Source organism: Lathamus discolor, chromosome 5 (genome assembly GCF_037157495.1).
Source record: "Lathamus discolor isolate bLatDis1 chromosome 5, bLatDis1.hap1, whole genome shotgun sequence".
NCBI lineage: Eukaryota > Metazoa > Chordata > Aves > Psittaciformes > Psittacidae > Lathamus > Lathamus discolor.
In genome coordinates, this window is record NC_088888.1 from 17,457,963 (window position 1) to 17,471,374 (window position 13,412).

The following is a 13,412-nucleotide window of genomic DNA, read 5'->3' on the forward strand; positions in this document are numbered from 1 at the left end:
ATCAAAGTGCCTAACCTCTTTGCAAGCTTGTCCTAACGTTAATGCCACAGTGATGGAGCTATCTTTGCTCCTCCTTGAAGCTGGGCCGTGTGCTGGGCTGGACTGTGGGATCCTTCCAGTTCACGCAGAGCTGGAGCTGAGGAGAAGCTCAGTTTTTCTGGCACTCCAATAGCAGGAAGAAGCACAGTGTGTTCTGGGGCATACAGAGAGATATGTCTGATGCTAGTTTGAGCAAGAGGCAGTACCACTGACTGGAAGAGCCTAGGACAGTGACAGCAGCCAGGATTACACTTCTTAGCAAAGAGAGAAGCAGTAGCAGCCCAGCCAGGCCTGGGTTCACACCCTGAGCTGGGCTGACTCCCAGCATCTAATTTTGTCTAATCCCTAAATGCTACCAAAACATCTTTTCTTCTCATGACATGACTGTAGAGAATCTGAAATAAATGTTGTCTTTTTAAGTTCTGCTTGGTACAGGAAAAGCGATTATAACAAAGCAAGAGCGTTCTGATTTCTTGGGGAACCGCTTCCTTGACGCCTGGGGGTTTTGCATTCCCGGGTTCCCCGGTGCGCCGGAAAGCCCCAGAGGCAGGGGAGAGGGCAGAGGTGCCAATTTAAGGGTCAAGAAGGGCCACGAGCAGGAGAGGAGCGGCTGGAGGACAGCAGAGCTGGCGGGGTGCTAGCTGCCCGGCGCTCCCTGCCTCCTTCCCCCCGAGCCGGTGTCAGGTACTGCGAGGAGGGGTAGGGGCCCGGGGAGGAGATGGCTGGAGGCTTTCCAGCCCCAGCTCACGCAATGCAGACTCCGCACGCAACGGGGAGGCGACAGGCGGAGGAGGGGAAGCTCTCCGGCTTCCTCAGCCCCCAAGATGCAGGCGAGACGCTGCCTCCCGACAGAGGACTGCGAGCCCGCCCGCCGCCCCACTCCCCGCCCGGCACCTCCTCTGCTCAAACTTTTGGCCCCGGCCATAAAAGCATCCGCAGCTCAGCCGCTCCGCTTGGCGAGGACCCAAAGGCAGTTGGCAAATAGCTGCGACCCCTCAAGCCAGGGGAAGGGCCAGGCAGCGGCGATTTGTCCGTGGGTCTAACAGCCTCCCGCACCGCGCCGCGCACCGCGGATCCCGGCGGATTTAAAGCCGCGGGTTGCGGTTCCAAGCGTCCAGACACGACGGCTCCGGCTGGGGGTAACGGGCCGAGCTCCCCGCGCCCTCTGAACCGCTCGCCTTCACTCCCTGCAGCTAGGTTTCGCTGCCCGCCCCGGCCCCGCAGCCCTCTGGCCCCCAGTCCGCGAAGCTGCTCCGGGCAGGTGCCTGCCGGCGGGGAGAGCTCCCAAGGGTTAAAACCGCTCGGAAGGTGATAATAACTCTGCGCTGGGATCGGGTGCAACTGGCATTTGCTTGCACATGACCTGCCAAGCTGCGGGTGACAGGAACGGGGGCTCCTAATGAATTTCCCAGAGGCTGGGATCTGAACGTTGCCATCGCCGCCCTCCTCCCGGGGCTGCCTGTTAGAGCTGCCGCTGGCTGCCCGGTTCCTCTCCATCCTCCCCGAGGTCGCGTATGGAAGGAGCGTGCAACAGGTCAGTTCTGCTACGGGCGGGCGAGGGGTCAGTGTATTTCACCCCTTTCTCCTCTCGCTGCTTCAGAATGGCTGGAACAGACGGTAGGAGCGCCGGGTACGGGTATGGGAAGGGGGACCTGCCGGGTCTGCCGCGCCGGGAGCTCAGGCATCCTCCCGCAGCCCAGCCCCAGGACCGCCGGCCGCCAGCCTGCGCTGCCGTGGAGGTGCAGGGAAGCGGAAAGGGCTCCGCGCAGATCGGGCTCGCTGGCCATGTACGGAGGTTTCCCCTCCGGAGCAGTGATGAAGCTCCGACGGCGGCGCGGGGAGCCCGTTTCTCGCAGCGGATCTTTCCCAGGGAGGCGGGATGCGCAGCGCCGGGATGAACCTGTCTCCAGCGCACGGCGGTTGCCGGCATCTGCAGAGGCTCGTCAGGCAAAGCATCCTTGTGCCTCCCCTTCTGCCCCTCTCAGCCGTCACCTTCTGGATCCCCTGCCGCAAACTTTACCTACCGGGAGGGGGGCGGGGGACAAAAGCACCGGCCAGGCTACCAAATATGCTTTGTATCCCTCACTGACCGTTTGCCACTTGATTATCGATTACGCCTTGGTTTTTCGCACAGGATCCGGGCAGGCTTTAGGCACACTAGGAACGCACAGAAAGGCGCACTCCGAGCCGGCCGCCAGCGCTGCCCGCTCGCCCCTGCCTGCGGGTTACGGGGATCTGGCCGCAAGGCCGCTGCCCACTGACCTTTCTCCTTCCCTTTCCCTTGCAGCATGGCCCTCGAGAAACTCGGGGAAGCCCTGGGCGGCATCCCCCCCTTGCAGAGCTCCCTGCTGCTCCTCCTCTGCCTGCTCACCGCTATCCACCTGGGCAAGCTCCTCCTGCAGCAGCACCGGCGGCAGGGCCAGCGCCAGGCGCCGCCGGGTCCCTTCCCCTGGCCGCTGATCGGCAACGCGGCGCAGCTGGGCAGCGCCCCGCACCTCTCCTTCGCCCGCTTGGCCAGCACCTACGGCGCCGTGTTCCAGCTGCGCCTGGGGCGCTGGCCTGTGGTGGTGCTGAACGGGGAGAGCGCCATCCGCCAGGCGCTCGTCCGCCAGGGGGCCGCGTTCGCGGGGCGGCCGCCTTTCCCGTCGTTCCGGCTGGTGTCGGGCGGGCGCAGCCTGGCCTTCGGCGGCTACTCGGAGCTGTGGAAGCTGCACCGCCGGGCGGCGCACGCCACGGTGCGCGCTTTCTCCACCGGCAGCCCCGGCACCCGCCGCCTGCTGGAGCGCCACCTGCTAGGCGAGGCCCGGGCGCTGGTGGCGCTGCTGGTCAGCGGCAGCGCCGGCGGCGCCTTCTTCGACCCGTCGCGGGTCCTTGTGGTGGCCGTGGCCAACGTGATGAGCGCCCTGTGCTTCGGCCGCCGCTACAGCCACGGCGACGGCGAGTTCCTGCGCCTCGTGGGGCGCAACGAGCAATTCGGCCGGGCGGTGGGGGCCGGCAGCCTGGTGGACGCGCTGCCCTGGCTCCAACGCTTTCCCAGCCCCGTGCGCGCCGCGTACCGCGCCTTCCGCGACCTCAACCGCGAGTTTTACGGCTTCGTGCGCGGCAAGTTCCTGCAGCACCAGCGCAGCCTGCGCCCGGGGGCCGCCCCCCGCGACATGATGGACGCCTTCATCCGCCTGCAGAGGGAACAGCCGCGGCTGCAGCTCGAGCACGTGCCTGCCACCGTCACCGATATCTTCGGCGCCAGCCAGGACACCCTCTCCACCGCCCTGCAGTGGCTCCTCATCTTCCTCATCAGGTAGGTGCCGGCGGGGAGAGCCCGGACAGCACCACCTGCCCGGGGAGGAGGGACACGGAGGGAGCTCCAGCCTTGTGGCATTCCGCCTGTGTTTAAATGGCGCTGCACAGGCAAAGCCGCCTCGACGGTAAAAGCCGTCGCGGGAGCGCCTCAGCCGCTCGGTTCTAAGAGAGCTGGGGAGGGACAGGCCGGCCTTCGCAACATTGAGGCGAGTGTTGCCGAAGTCCCTCTGCCGCCGCCGGCGCGCTCACTCGGAGGCGCTGGGAAAGCAGCTAGAAAAATAAAGGAGAAGAAAAGCTAAAAACCCCGCAAACCAAACCCTAGTTTGGCCGTAGGGTAATGGTGCATAAAGAGAGCCTGGCAAAAAGGCAGCCGAGTAAAGCCTGGAAGCAGCAGATTTTACCAGGGCCAGATCAAAGAGATCATAGGAACAGGGTAACCGCTTAAGACACGTAAAGAGTTGGCGCACTAGTTTACAAACCCGCTGTTAGGTTAATTTGCCAGCAGCGTGTGCCTTGTGTGACTCGGGGGAAGGCCGAGCCCGCACCAGCTCTGCGCACTGCCCTGCACCAGCTCTTGGAGGGGGGTGGTGGGGGGAAGCTTAGCTGGGGGACATAGCTTAGCAGAAAAAGCCGTAACACTGATCGCCTTCCCTAACCCGGCTTTTTTCTTCACCATCTGCACAGTTTATAGAGTTGCGCAAACATTATCTGCCCAGCTGGAAGACAGGCAAATATTTAACACTTGGAGCTAAGGGTACAATGCTTGGCGTTCACATAAACTGTTGGGTTTCTCCTTGTTTCTTACATTTGCCCAGCATTCCTTATGCACTTCTGCTGCAGGAGGAAAAGGCGAGGACACAAAAGCCAAACTTGTATAGTTTAAGCAAACAGAGGCTCCTTGGAGAAACGCCTGCTTTTAGACAAGCAAAAGAAAATCACCAAAATGTGTTAATATCTTGATCTTGTCTGGTTACTGTGTAGTCTTCCAAACTATCCAGAATTCAAGTCAGTCATCTTAAAATAGATTATAAAGAAAACATATTTTGATATCAATTAAAAAAAGTATACATAAACTTAAGAGTGGGGTGTTCATAAAGCTATTTCGACAATTATCAGCAGGGGCTTTTTCAGTTTAAAAACCTGTGGGCAGGTTTTTAAACTGAAACATATGTATGCTGTATGTCTAGTGATAACAAACTGTGCTGACTTTTTGAAGTCATGTACAGAGCCGGAAAACCCAAGTTCTAGTTCCCACAGAAAGCCCAGTATTTACAAGAGACAAGTAATTTCAGGTTTAGAATGAATTTTCAAAATTGGATCAGGATATTCAATTTAAGCACATTTTAAGTTTAATTTTTTATGTTGAGAATTGGCTCCCTGTGGTATTCAAGTGAAAACGGAGCAAACGTAAAGCACCACCATTGCATGGGAAGGTTGGGGTTTGCCTCTCATAATGTTTTCCATCAGGGTCTACACATTCCCGCAAAATATATTCAAGCTTTGCTCAAACGGCATGATTTCGGTTAGGGGTGAGGTGTCAGTGAAAACACACTGACAGCAAAGACTGTTTTTAAGAAAATCTTTTTGAAGTGTTATGTATGTACACACATCTTACTTGAAATGGCAGGTATCCGAATGTGCAGGCTAAAATGCAAGAAGAAGTGGATAGGATTGTTGGAAGAGATCGTCTGCCATGTGCCGAGGATCAGCCTCGCTTGCCCTACATCACGGCTTTCTTGTACGAATCCATGCGCTTCAGCAGCTTCGTGCCTGTCACCATCCCACATGCCACCACAGCCAACACCTTCATAATGGGCTACCTCATTCCCAAGGACACAGTGATTTTTATTAATCAGTGGTCAGTGAATCATGATCCAGCAAAATGGTCCAACCCAGAGGATTTTGATCCAACAAGATTCTTGGATGAGAATGGATTCATCAATAAAGACCTTACTAGTAGCGTGATGATTTTCTCACTGGGAAAACGTCGATGCATTGGAGAGGAGTTATCCAAGGTGCAGCTCTTTCTCTTTACCTCCATATTAGTGCATCAGTGCAATTTTATTGCTAATCCAAACGAGGACCCTAAAATGGACTTTACGTATGGGTTGACCATTAAACCTAAGCCATTTACCTTGAATGTTACGCTTAGAGATACTATGGATTTGCTTGATCAGGCTGTCCAAAGACTGCAAGCAGAGAAAGCAGCCAGTGAAAATCAGCTGTCAGCAAATGCCTAAGCAACAAACCCTGCATCTAAAGATAATCCCGCTCTCTTTTTAGACTTAAATAAGTTATAGTTTGTTCTGGTGATCTTTTTGGAAAATAGCCGACTTTACAAGTTGCAAGAGCAAGAAGGAAAACTGCACAAGATGTAACTCGGTCCTCTCTTAAATTCTAGAAGGAAAGCCACAAGAACAGTCTGATATAGTGCATAATGAAACATATACAATTTGAAAGTAAGCCTTTTTTTTTCTAGCTTGTTCACAGAAGTTGCCATTGCAAAGCGCTTTTTATCTACTGACTGGTTGGAGCATCACCAGGAACTGTTTGTACAGTCCTTTCCCTCTCTCCATGTACTGTGCCTTAACTCTAAGTTCGCCTTTGATGATTCCACATCCCAAAGTGAAATCTCTTATTTTAAATAAAATAGTAATAATAATTATATAAAGGGTTGCTCAGAACACTGCAGCCTGCCTCTGAATTCACTTGTGACTGCTTGGATGTACATTAGTGCCTCAATAATACATGTTCAAATGATTTTCAGTAAAATGACAATGTAGTCTTGCCTTTAGCGTTCCAAAGTGTTTACATAAATGACTAAGAAAGAAGACTAAGAAAGAAGCACATCTGAAAATAAAATTTGTATTTTAATAATTTAGGAACTCATTAAGTTTTGAAAGATCAGATTTGATGTCACCAAATGGCAAGAGTGATACAAACCAACTGCTAATCTGTTCATTAGCATATTCATGAACAATGTAGATATTTGAATTAAAAAGCTTTATAAAGGTATAGCTGAAATTTGTATTTCTCTAGTACAGAGTTAATATCCCTGTCGCTATGCACATAGGTAAGCCAAATCAAATCCACATTGGTCAAGGCACTTAGAAAGGAGAATCTGGGTTTTTTTAATATTAAAATTTTGATGCCACAAGCCTCAAGTAAAGTGTACAGCAGATACACTCCTGCTCACTTGCCATTCTCTTAGGTTGAGGGAAATGGTATATCCAAAAATTAACAATGTAGTTTTAGTACAAATTGCTTGAAACAGAATCACAGAAGGAAAGCTAATATTACATGTCCTAATTATTGTACCCGTTAACTGGAAAAAAAAAAATCAAAAATACCCCAAACAACCCCAAACTATTATTTTAAACTAAAACACGCACATGAAACTTTATGGCTTTGAGCCTCTGGCTAATGTTTGTGTGCACAAAACTGCATGTATTTCTCTAAAATGCAAACAACCTTATGTAAATACTTGATTTTGGAAGGTGTTGGGTGCTTCTTTGGAGCTGCAGATCACCTTCAGTTACAAATGAAATCCATCAGAAATGAAAGTATCTCACATGACTTGCTGTGTTCAGCTTAGTACTAAATAAAGTATTAGTAGAGCTAAAAAAGTAAGGGTGCAGTGCTAGACAGCAGAGTAGCTCTGCTGAGACCTAAAGCAAGATTTCCACCAGGTCTTTCAAAAGATGGGCAGTCTTAGTCATGTCGCAGCAGTGGCGGAACTTTCACTGACATTGGGAAGAGCTCGGTTAACAACACAATCCTTCTGAAGCAGAAGCTTCACTAATCAAGCCTAAAAGTACAGCTCCATAACCCCACACAGTAGTAATGTACCTGTTCAGAGGCTGTTTAGACTTCACATGGCACACAGAAAAAGCTTTCTGTTACATACACATAGAGTAACCTAGGGTGTTTTTCTGAATTATGTACAAGTGTGATAGCCCAGAACTTAGCCTATACCTGTGAAAAGCTTTGTAAGATACTCAGCATTTTCATATGGAGATCTACATTAGATCAAATGCTAGCACAAAGATTTTCCTTGTACCTTTGTAAGTATTATTAAAAAGAGAAAAAAGAAATGTAACCTACAAGTGATTATTCTAACACAAGAATCATTACTCACATTTTAATAAAAGCAGTTTTGCAGTTTTGTACTCTTCAAAAGCTTTATGCATTGGCTACTAATGCAACATCCATTCACACTGCTTATGTCTGGCAGGGTCACACACTATCTAGCTGTTGGTCAAATAATGCCTCATTTAATCTGTGAAGTTACTCAAATGTAGTAGCGCTGATTTAGAATGTATGCAGTTTCTCAACAAGCTAACTTTTATGGTCATATTAAAATGTATCATGTTTCCAAAATACTAAATAAAATTATTCTTACACTGCCTTTGCTTAGTTTATTTATGGCCTTTTAACATCAAGATAAAATTATTATTTCTGATTTGGAAAGTACTGTTAGTTATTCATATACTTTCCACCTTCTTTCCGTTTCTAGATTTTAAGGTTTCTTCTCCACACTGCATTTACAGATTCTCAGATCTGCCCGCTTATTCATACCTTGCCATCCATGTTCAGCTTGCTTATGCTCCTTCCAAAGAATTTTCCCTGCTGCTCATCTCAGCATTGATCTGAATTCCCTCATGTCTTCTGCTTTCTTCTAAGATTTATTAATCTCTCCCCAGCCAACACAATCTCCTGTGCTATGTTCTTCCTTCTGGCACTTCAGTTTATCTCCACCTCCCCTTATTTCCACCCCACAGACTGTCCTGGGCTCAGCAGTAGCAGTTATTTTTCTCCTTCTTAGTAGCTAGTGCAGTGCTGTGTTTTGATTTTTTAGCCTGGGAACAGTGTTGATAACGCTGATGTTTTTAGTTGCTGCTCAAATGTTTGGTCTGGCCAAGGACTTTCTGAGCCTCATGCTCTGCCAGGGAGGAGGGGAAGCTGGGAGGAAGCAGAGACAGGACACCTGACCCAAGCTAGCCAAAGAGGTATTCCATACCACAGCACGTCATGCCCAGGATGTAACTGGGAGTTACCTGGAAGGGCTGGGGGCACTGCAGGGTTGGACGAGGTATTGGTCAGTGCTCGGCTGGGGGGAGTGGGGCAAGTTATTGGTCGGCTGGTGTTGAGGTGTTGTATTCTTTCCTCTTGTTATTTCCCTTATCATTATTATTATTGGTGGTAGCAGTCGTGGTTTGTGTTATACCTTAGTTACTAAACTGTTCTTATCTCAACCCGTGGGAGTTTCATTCTTTTCGATTCTCCTCTCCATCCTCCGGGAGTAGAGGGAGGGCAAGAAGTGGGGGAGTGAGTGAACTAGCTGTGTGGCTGGGTTTAAACCACGACACAGACTCATTTTCCTTCCTCTTTCTCCCCTCCTATAACTAATGCTGGCATCCATATACTCCTGATAATTTTCAGAATCAGGCAAGGTCATGTTTAACAGCAAGTCATGCAGATCTCATGAGATCTTGTGTTTGCGTTGTCACTGCCTCCCTCACCATCCTGTGACTGGAGGTCACCACAGCAATACTAGACAGACACATGTTGCTCTTTCTCAGTGAAATAAAGCACAAATAAGTTAAGCAGCTGTATTCAAGACAAGACTGTTATTTTAAAAATCTTCATGCTCATGTTGTAGTGATTTCAATGGGTCAGAAAAGCCAGATGTCATCTCGTGCTTTTTCTCCGTGTATGTGCACACACACACATACTTAGTCCATCTCCCCAAATTTTAGTACCATCTTTCATTCAAGTTAAAGGATTAAAAAAACAAACAAACCACCAAACCCACAAAAAAAAAAAAAAAACCTACCAAAAACAAACCCACAAAACAGGAAGCATAAGGTTAGGACAAGCATATGTTTCATGGAAAACTAATAGCTGGCAGACCACCCTACTACATAACTAGGAGGGGAAGTCAAAGAGACTGAGATAGCAGAGTTGATATGGCATACATTTATACCGTTCAAGTGTACCATTACATTCCTTGTGAACTAAGAGTTAAGCTTGCTGTCTTCAGCAGGAGTCAGTTTAGAGCTGCTGAAATAAATAGCAATAATATAACAATAAGAACAAGATTCACCAAAACTTGAGAAAAAACTGCTGCTCGAAAGAGAAGAGGGGGGTCAGTCCAGGACCTGTGCAACAGCTGCCAGTACCAGCATAGTCATGGCACAAGCGTAGCTAAATGCAAATTCACAACAACGAATTCCAAGTAGTTTTGCATCAGGCCCAGTATGTTTTTGTGAGTGTCAGGGACTGATGCATAGGTCTGCCTGTAGAAGACTGGTTCAGATTACCCAGGCAGTGCAATCAGAGACTAAGTAATTGGGAGTTTACATTTTACCTCAGAAAAGGGGAGGAATTAGCCATGGAAAATGAGCTGTTAACATTTGTCTTTGCTGCATTTTTAGCTTGGTTAAATTTTACTCAGAAGTCTCATTTGTCCACATAGCAAATTCAACCTGGGATAACGCTGAAGGTGGATCTCACTTTTTCATTGATGAAGAAAAGGGCTGGATTATGAATGGTGTCATTATTTTGGTATACAGAGTAACACAGATACAATGATTCCAGTTTCAGCAACTTCTTTGCTGTTTACCACCCTGCATTATTGCATCTGAGTTTTTCCAAGTACCAGTCATTGGTACTCAGACCAGGACAGCTCACTTAATTGTCAGGTGAAAACAAGCTCAATCTTAAACACAAACAGCCTGAGGCATTTAAGATGGCTGTGGTGGATGCCTTGATAGCCCGACTTTGGGGCTTTTTGCTAACGATTCAGACAGCTCCACTCACCAAAAAATTCATTGTTTTGTTACTGTTGCCCTGACCTTCAATAGTCAGAGCAGATCTTGCACCAGCCTGAAAGCACAAAGCTAGAACTAAGTAAATCAAACAAGAGTCTCAATTCCTTACACTATCTGTGCTGGATGCCTGGGGACACTGATCCATCAGTGTGGATACCTCAGAACATATAGGATGCCAAGCCATTTCAGCTGCATGAGTGCAGAAGGGAGAGAATGGAGTGAATGCCAGCGGAGTGACTTTACGTTGCTTGAACACACGCTCAGGATTAGGGTGATAAGAATCCACACAACATTAAAGATGTTCACTCACATCAGCAGGGAACATCAGACTGAGAGCACCTGGAACAAACCTTACCTTCACACCAGGCTGAAAACATTATTTATGTTTTTATTTGTATTTATTATTATATTCATTGTTTATTTATTTATTATTTTCAAAAAAACTTTGGACAAACAAACTATGTCCAAATAGTAACTCCTCACTGCCTGTTAAATTCAAGTAATAGAATTGAGACATAGCAAACATGGAAAGGAGAGCCTAGGAGCTAAATATGAGGGATCAGGCTGTACCATACAGGCTGCAGGACTTGAAAACACAACCTTCTCTACAACAGAAAGCAATGGAGAGTCTGTCATCCTCCTCACCTCTGCATCCCCAGTGCCAAGAACAATAGGGAGGAACAGACAGTCTGGCCACAACAGTCTAAACACCTTTTGGGGAAATTTTACGCTTGACATTGGGTGGTGGAAGGAGTGGGCGCTACACCAAACACTATGGGTCTAGAGGACCCAGAGCAGGTCAGTGTCATTTATTCGGGCAAGCTGACCAGGAATAGGTTTGTGTCAGTTTGCTGTATAGTTATGTCTTCAGTTGTATCTAGGCTTGTTCAATGTCCCCTAGTGTCGTGGTTTAAACCCAAAACATAAAGCTCGTTCACTCACTCCCACACTTCTTGCCCTCCCCCTGCTCCAGGAGGGACAGAGAGGAGAATCGAAAAGAATGAAACTCCCACGGGTTGAGATAAGAACAGTTTAGTAACTAAGGTATAACACAAATCACTACTGTTACCACCAATAATAATAACGATAAAGAAAAATAAGAGGAAAGAATACAACACCTCAACACCAGCTGACCAGTAACTCACCCCACTTCCCCCAGCTGAGCACCGACCAATACCTCGTCCAACCCTCCAGTCCCTTGCACTTCCGGGTAACTCCCAGTTACATCCTGGGCATGACGTGCTGTGGTATGGAATACCTCTTTGGCTAGCTTGGGTCAGGTGTCCTGTCTCTGCTTTCTCCTAGCTTCCCCTCCTCCCTGGCAGAGCATGAGGCTCAGAAAGTCCTTGGCCAGACCAAACATTTGAGCAGCAACTAAAAACATCAGCGTTATCAACACTGTTCCCAGGCCAAAAATCAAAACACAGCACTGCACTAGCTACTAAGAAGGAGAAAAATAACTGCTGCTGCTGAACCCAGGACACATAGGGAAAGAATGACACATATATCGCAGGATGCTCCAGAACTGCTTTTATCCTCTGATATTATTGTTATATTTTCAGTGATGTTGGTATATTTTCATCCTTCCACAATCTCCCTTGTCCCAACCTGAGCTCTGGCAAGAGCATAAAAACAGTTATCATGTAGAGGCAGGCTTCTAATCCTCTCATGGTAACAAATAGGATTTCACACAATCGTGTTTTCTGTGCTAAGAAAACCAGAACATTTTCCACTTATTTAGACTACTCATCATAACTGAGGTGGAGATGTGGTTCCCAGTATGAAAGTAAGATTTAAGACAAATTTTGACTTCACAAAGCAAGTATGGTTTGCAATCACCTGCAGAATAGCACAAAAGAATACTCCATGCTTCTTTTATGCTTTGAATTCTGCGAAAAACTTCCAAGCTGCAGTTTGAAAATTTAATTCTACTGTATATCTTATTTTTAATCATGTTTTTTCACTCTGCAGAGAAAAATAATAAATTGTGAAGCTATTAATCTTTTGTGGTTCAAGAAAATCAAATGACTGAATTCAAGTTAAAAAAAAGTGCCACCAGAAATTAAACTCAGACTTCACTGTAATTACGCTAATGAAAAATGGGATTCCTAAATGAACCTCTGTCTCATTATAACAAAACTCCTTTTCCTTCCCTTCATTTATGTGTATAGCTGCTGGGACATGGTGTCATGCTGCAACTTGTTCCAAGACATAACTATGTTCATCTTTCTGTTTCTGGCAGAAGTGAGGAAGAGCTTACATACACTCCAGAACAATATGCCTGCAGGGAAGCTTTCTGGGCAACTCTTCCAGGTGGCATAGGAATAAAAGGGAAGTGTTTTCCACTAGTTTTCTCCGGATGAGCATTCTTTCTCATGAGTGCCTAGTCATGCCCAACATCATGCCCAGCCTGCATCTTCCAAGTATATGACAAGCACTTGTGTACAGTGGGCTGAGGGCAGATTAGTCAATGGGTTTCAGTCAGAACCACCACAGAAAAATATTTAATAAAATTAAACAAGGATGAATTCCCCTACGGAAGGGGAGTTTAAAAAAATCCTATTTAGATGAATATTTAAATTAAGAAGGTTCCCCAGAGAATTATAAGGCAGATCCTTCAGTAACACTATTCTTGAACTGAAACCTTGTATGAAAAAATCCTACTCCTGGCATTAAGACTGAGATACTTAATACCTGTGCACACAAATATAAGCACACTGACAATATTGTCCTCTGCATTTCAAGGATAAGGTAGTAATTTCCTTGAAGTCATCAGCAGAGCCAGAATTCAAAGCATTTGGCTGATGATGTATTCGCTATACAACACTTTAAAATATTTTCATGTCTTACTGAAAGCCGGAAAGATTCCATTCTTATCATCACAAGCTATCTCTTACCCTAATACTTTTCTGCTTGAGTGAATAGATCTAATCTCTTCCCAGAGCTGAGCTTACACAGTAGTTTTCAGTGGGTATAGGCCCGCAAAACTATACAGTAGAAGAGAAACCTGTAGGGAAGTTCTTGAAATGACTGAATGTTCCATGCATCCATTTCAGCCAATCATCTGAAATTGTGAAAGCAGAACAGATACATAAGGATTGGATATTAAAGATAACTTTTGCTCTCAAGAGAACAGATGTTTTCTTCTAGGTTTACAAAAAGTCAGTCAATGAAGTGACTCTTTAGCTCTCTTTATAGCCCCCAAACTGATTAGACCATAACATTTTCCCTAGAAAAGAT

General features: G+C 47.1%; 1 protein-coding gene across 1 annotated transcript; it reads left to right on the forward strand.

Annotated features, from left to right (window-relative positions):
- Positions 1-1,011: 1,011 nt before the first annotated feature.
- Positions 1,012-7,740, forward strand: LOC136014242 (cytochrome P450 1B1). The gene is made up of 3 exons (XM_065679045.1): positions 1,012-1,573; positions 2,327-3,337; positions 4,967-7,740. The coding sequence occupies exons 1-3, from the start codon at positions 1,554-1,556 to the stop codon at positions 5,577-5,579; spliced, it is 1,644 nt and encodes a 547-aa protein (XP_065535117.1). The 5' UTR covers positions 1,012-1,553; the 3' UTR covers positions 5,580-7,740.
- The last annotated feature ends 5,672 nt before the right edge of the window (positions 7,741-13,412 follow it).

What these genes read in the sequence shown, in the direction of transcription:
- LOC136014242 (XM_065679045.1), top strand. Translation starts at nt 1,554, where the DNA reads ATGGAAGGAGCGTGCAACAG. An exon ending in ATGGAAGGAGCGTGCAACAG is followed by an intron (nt 1,574 to 2,326) that starts GTCAGTTCTGCT and finishes TTTCCCTTGCAG; the next exon opens with CATGGCCCTCGAGAAACTCG. An exon ending in CTCCTCATCTTCCTCATCAG is followed by an intron (nt 3,338 to 4,966) that starts GTAGGTGCCGGC and finishes TTGAAATGGCAG; the next exon opens with GTATCCGAATGTGCAGGCTA.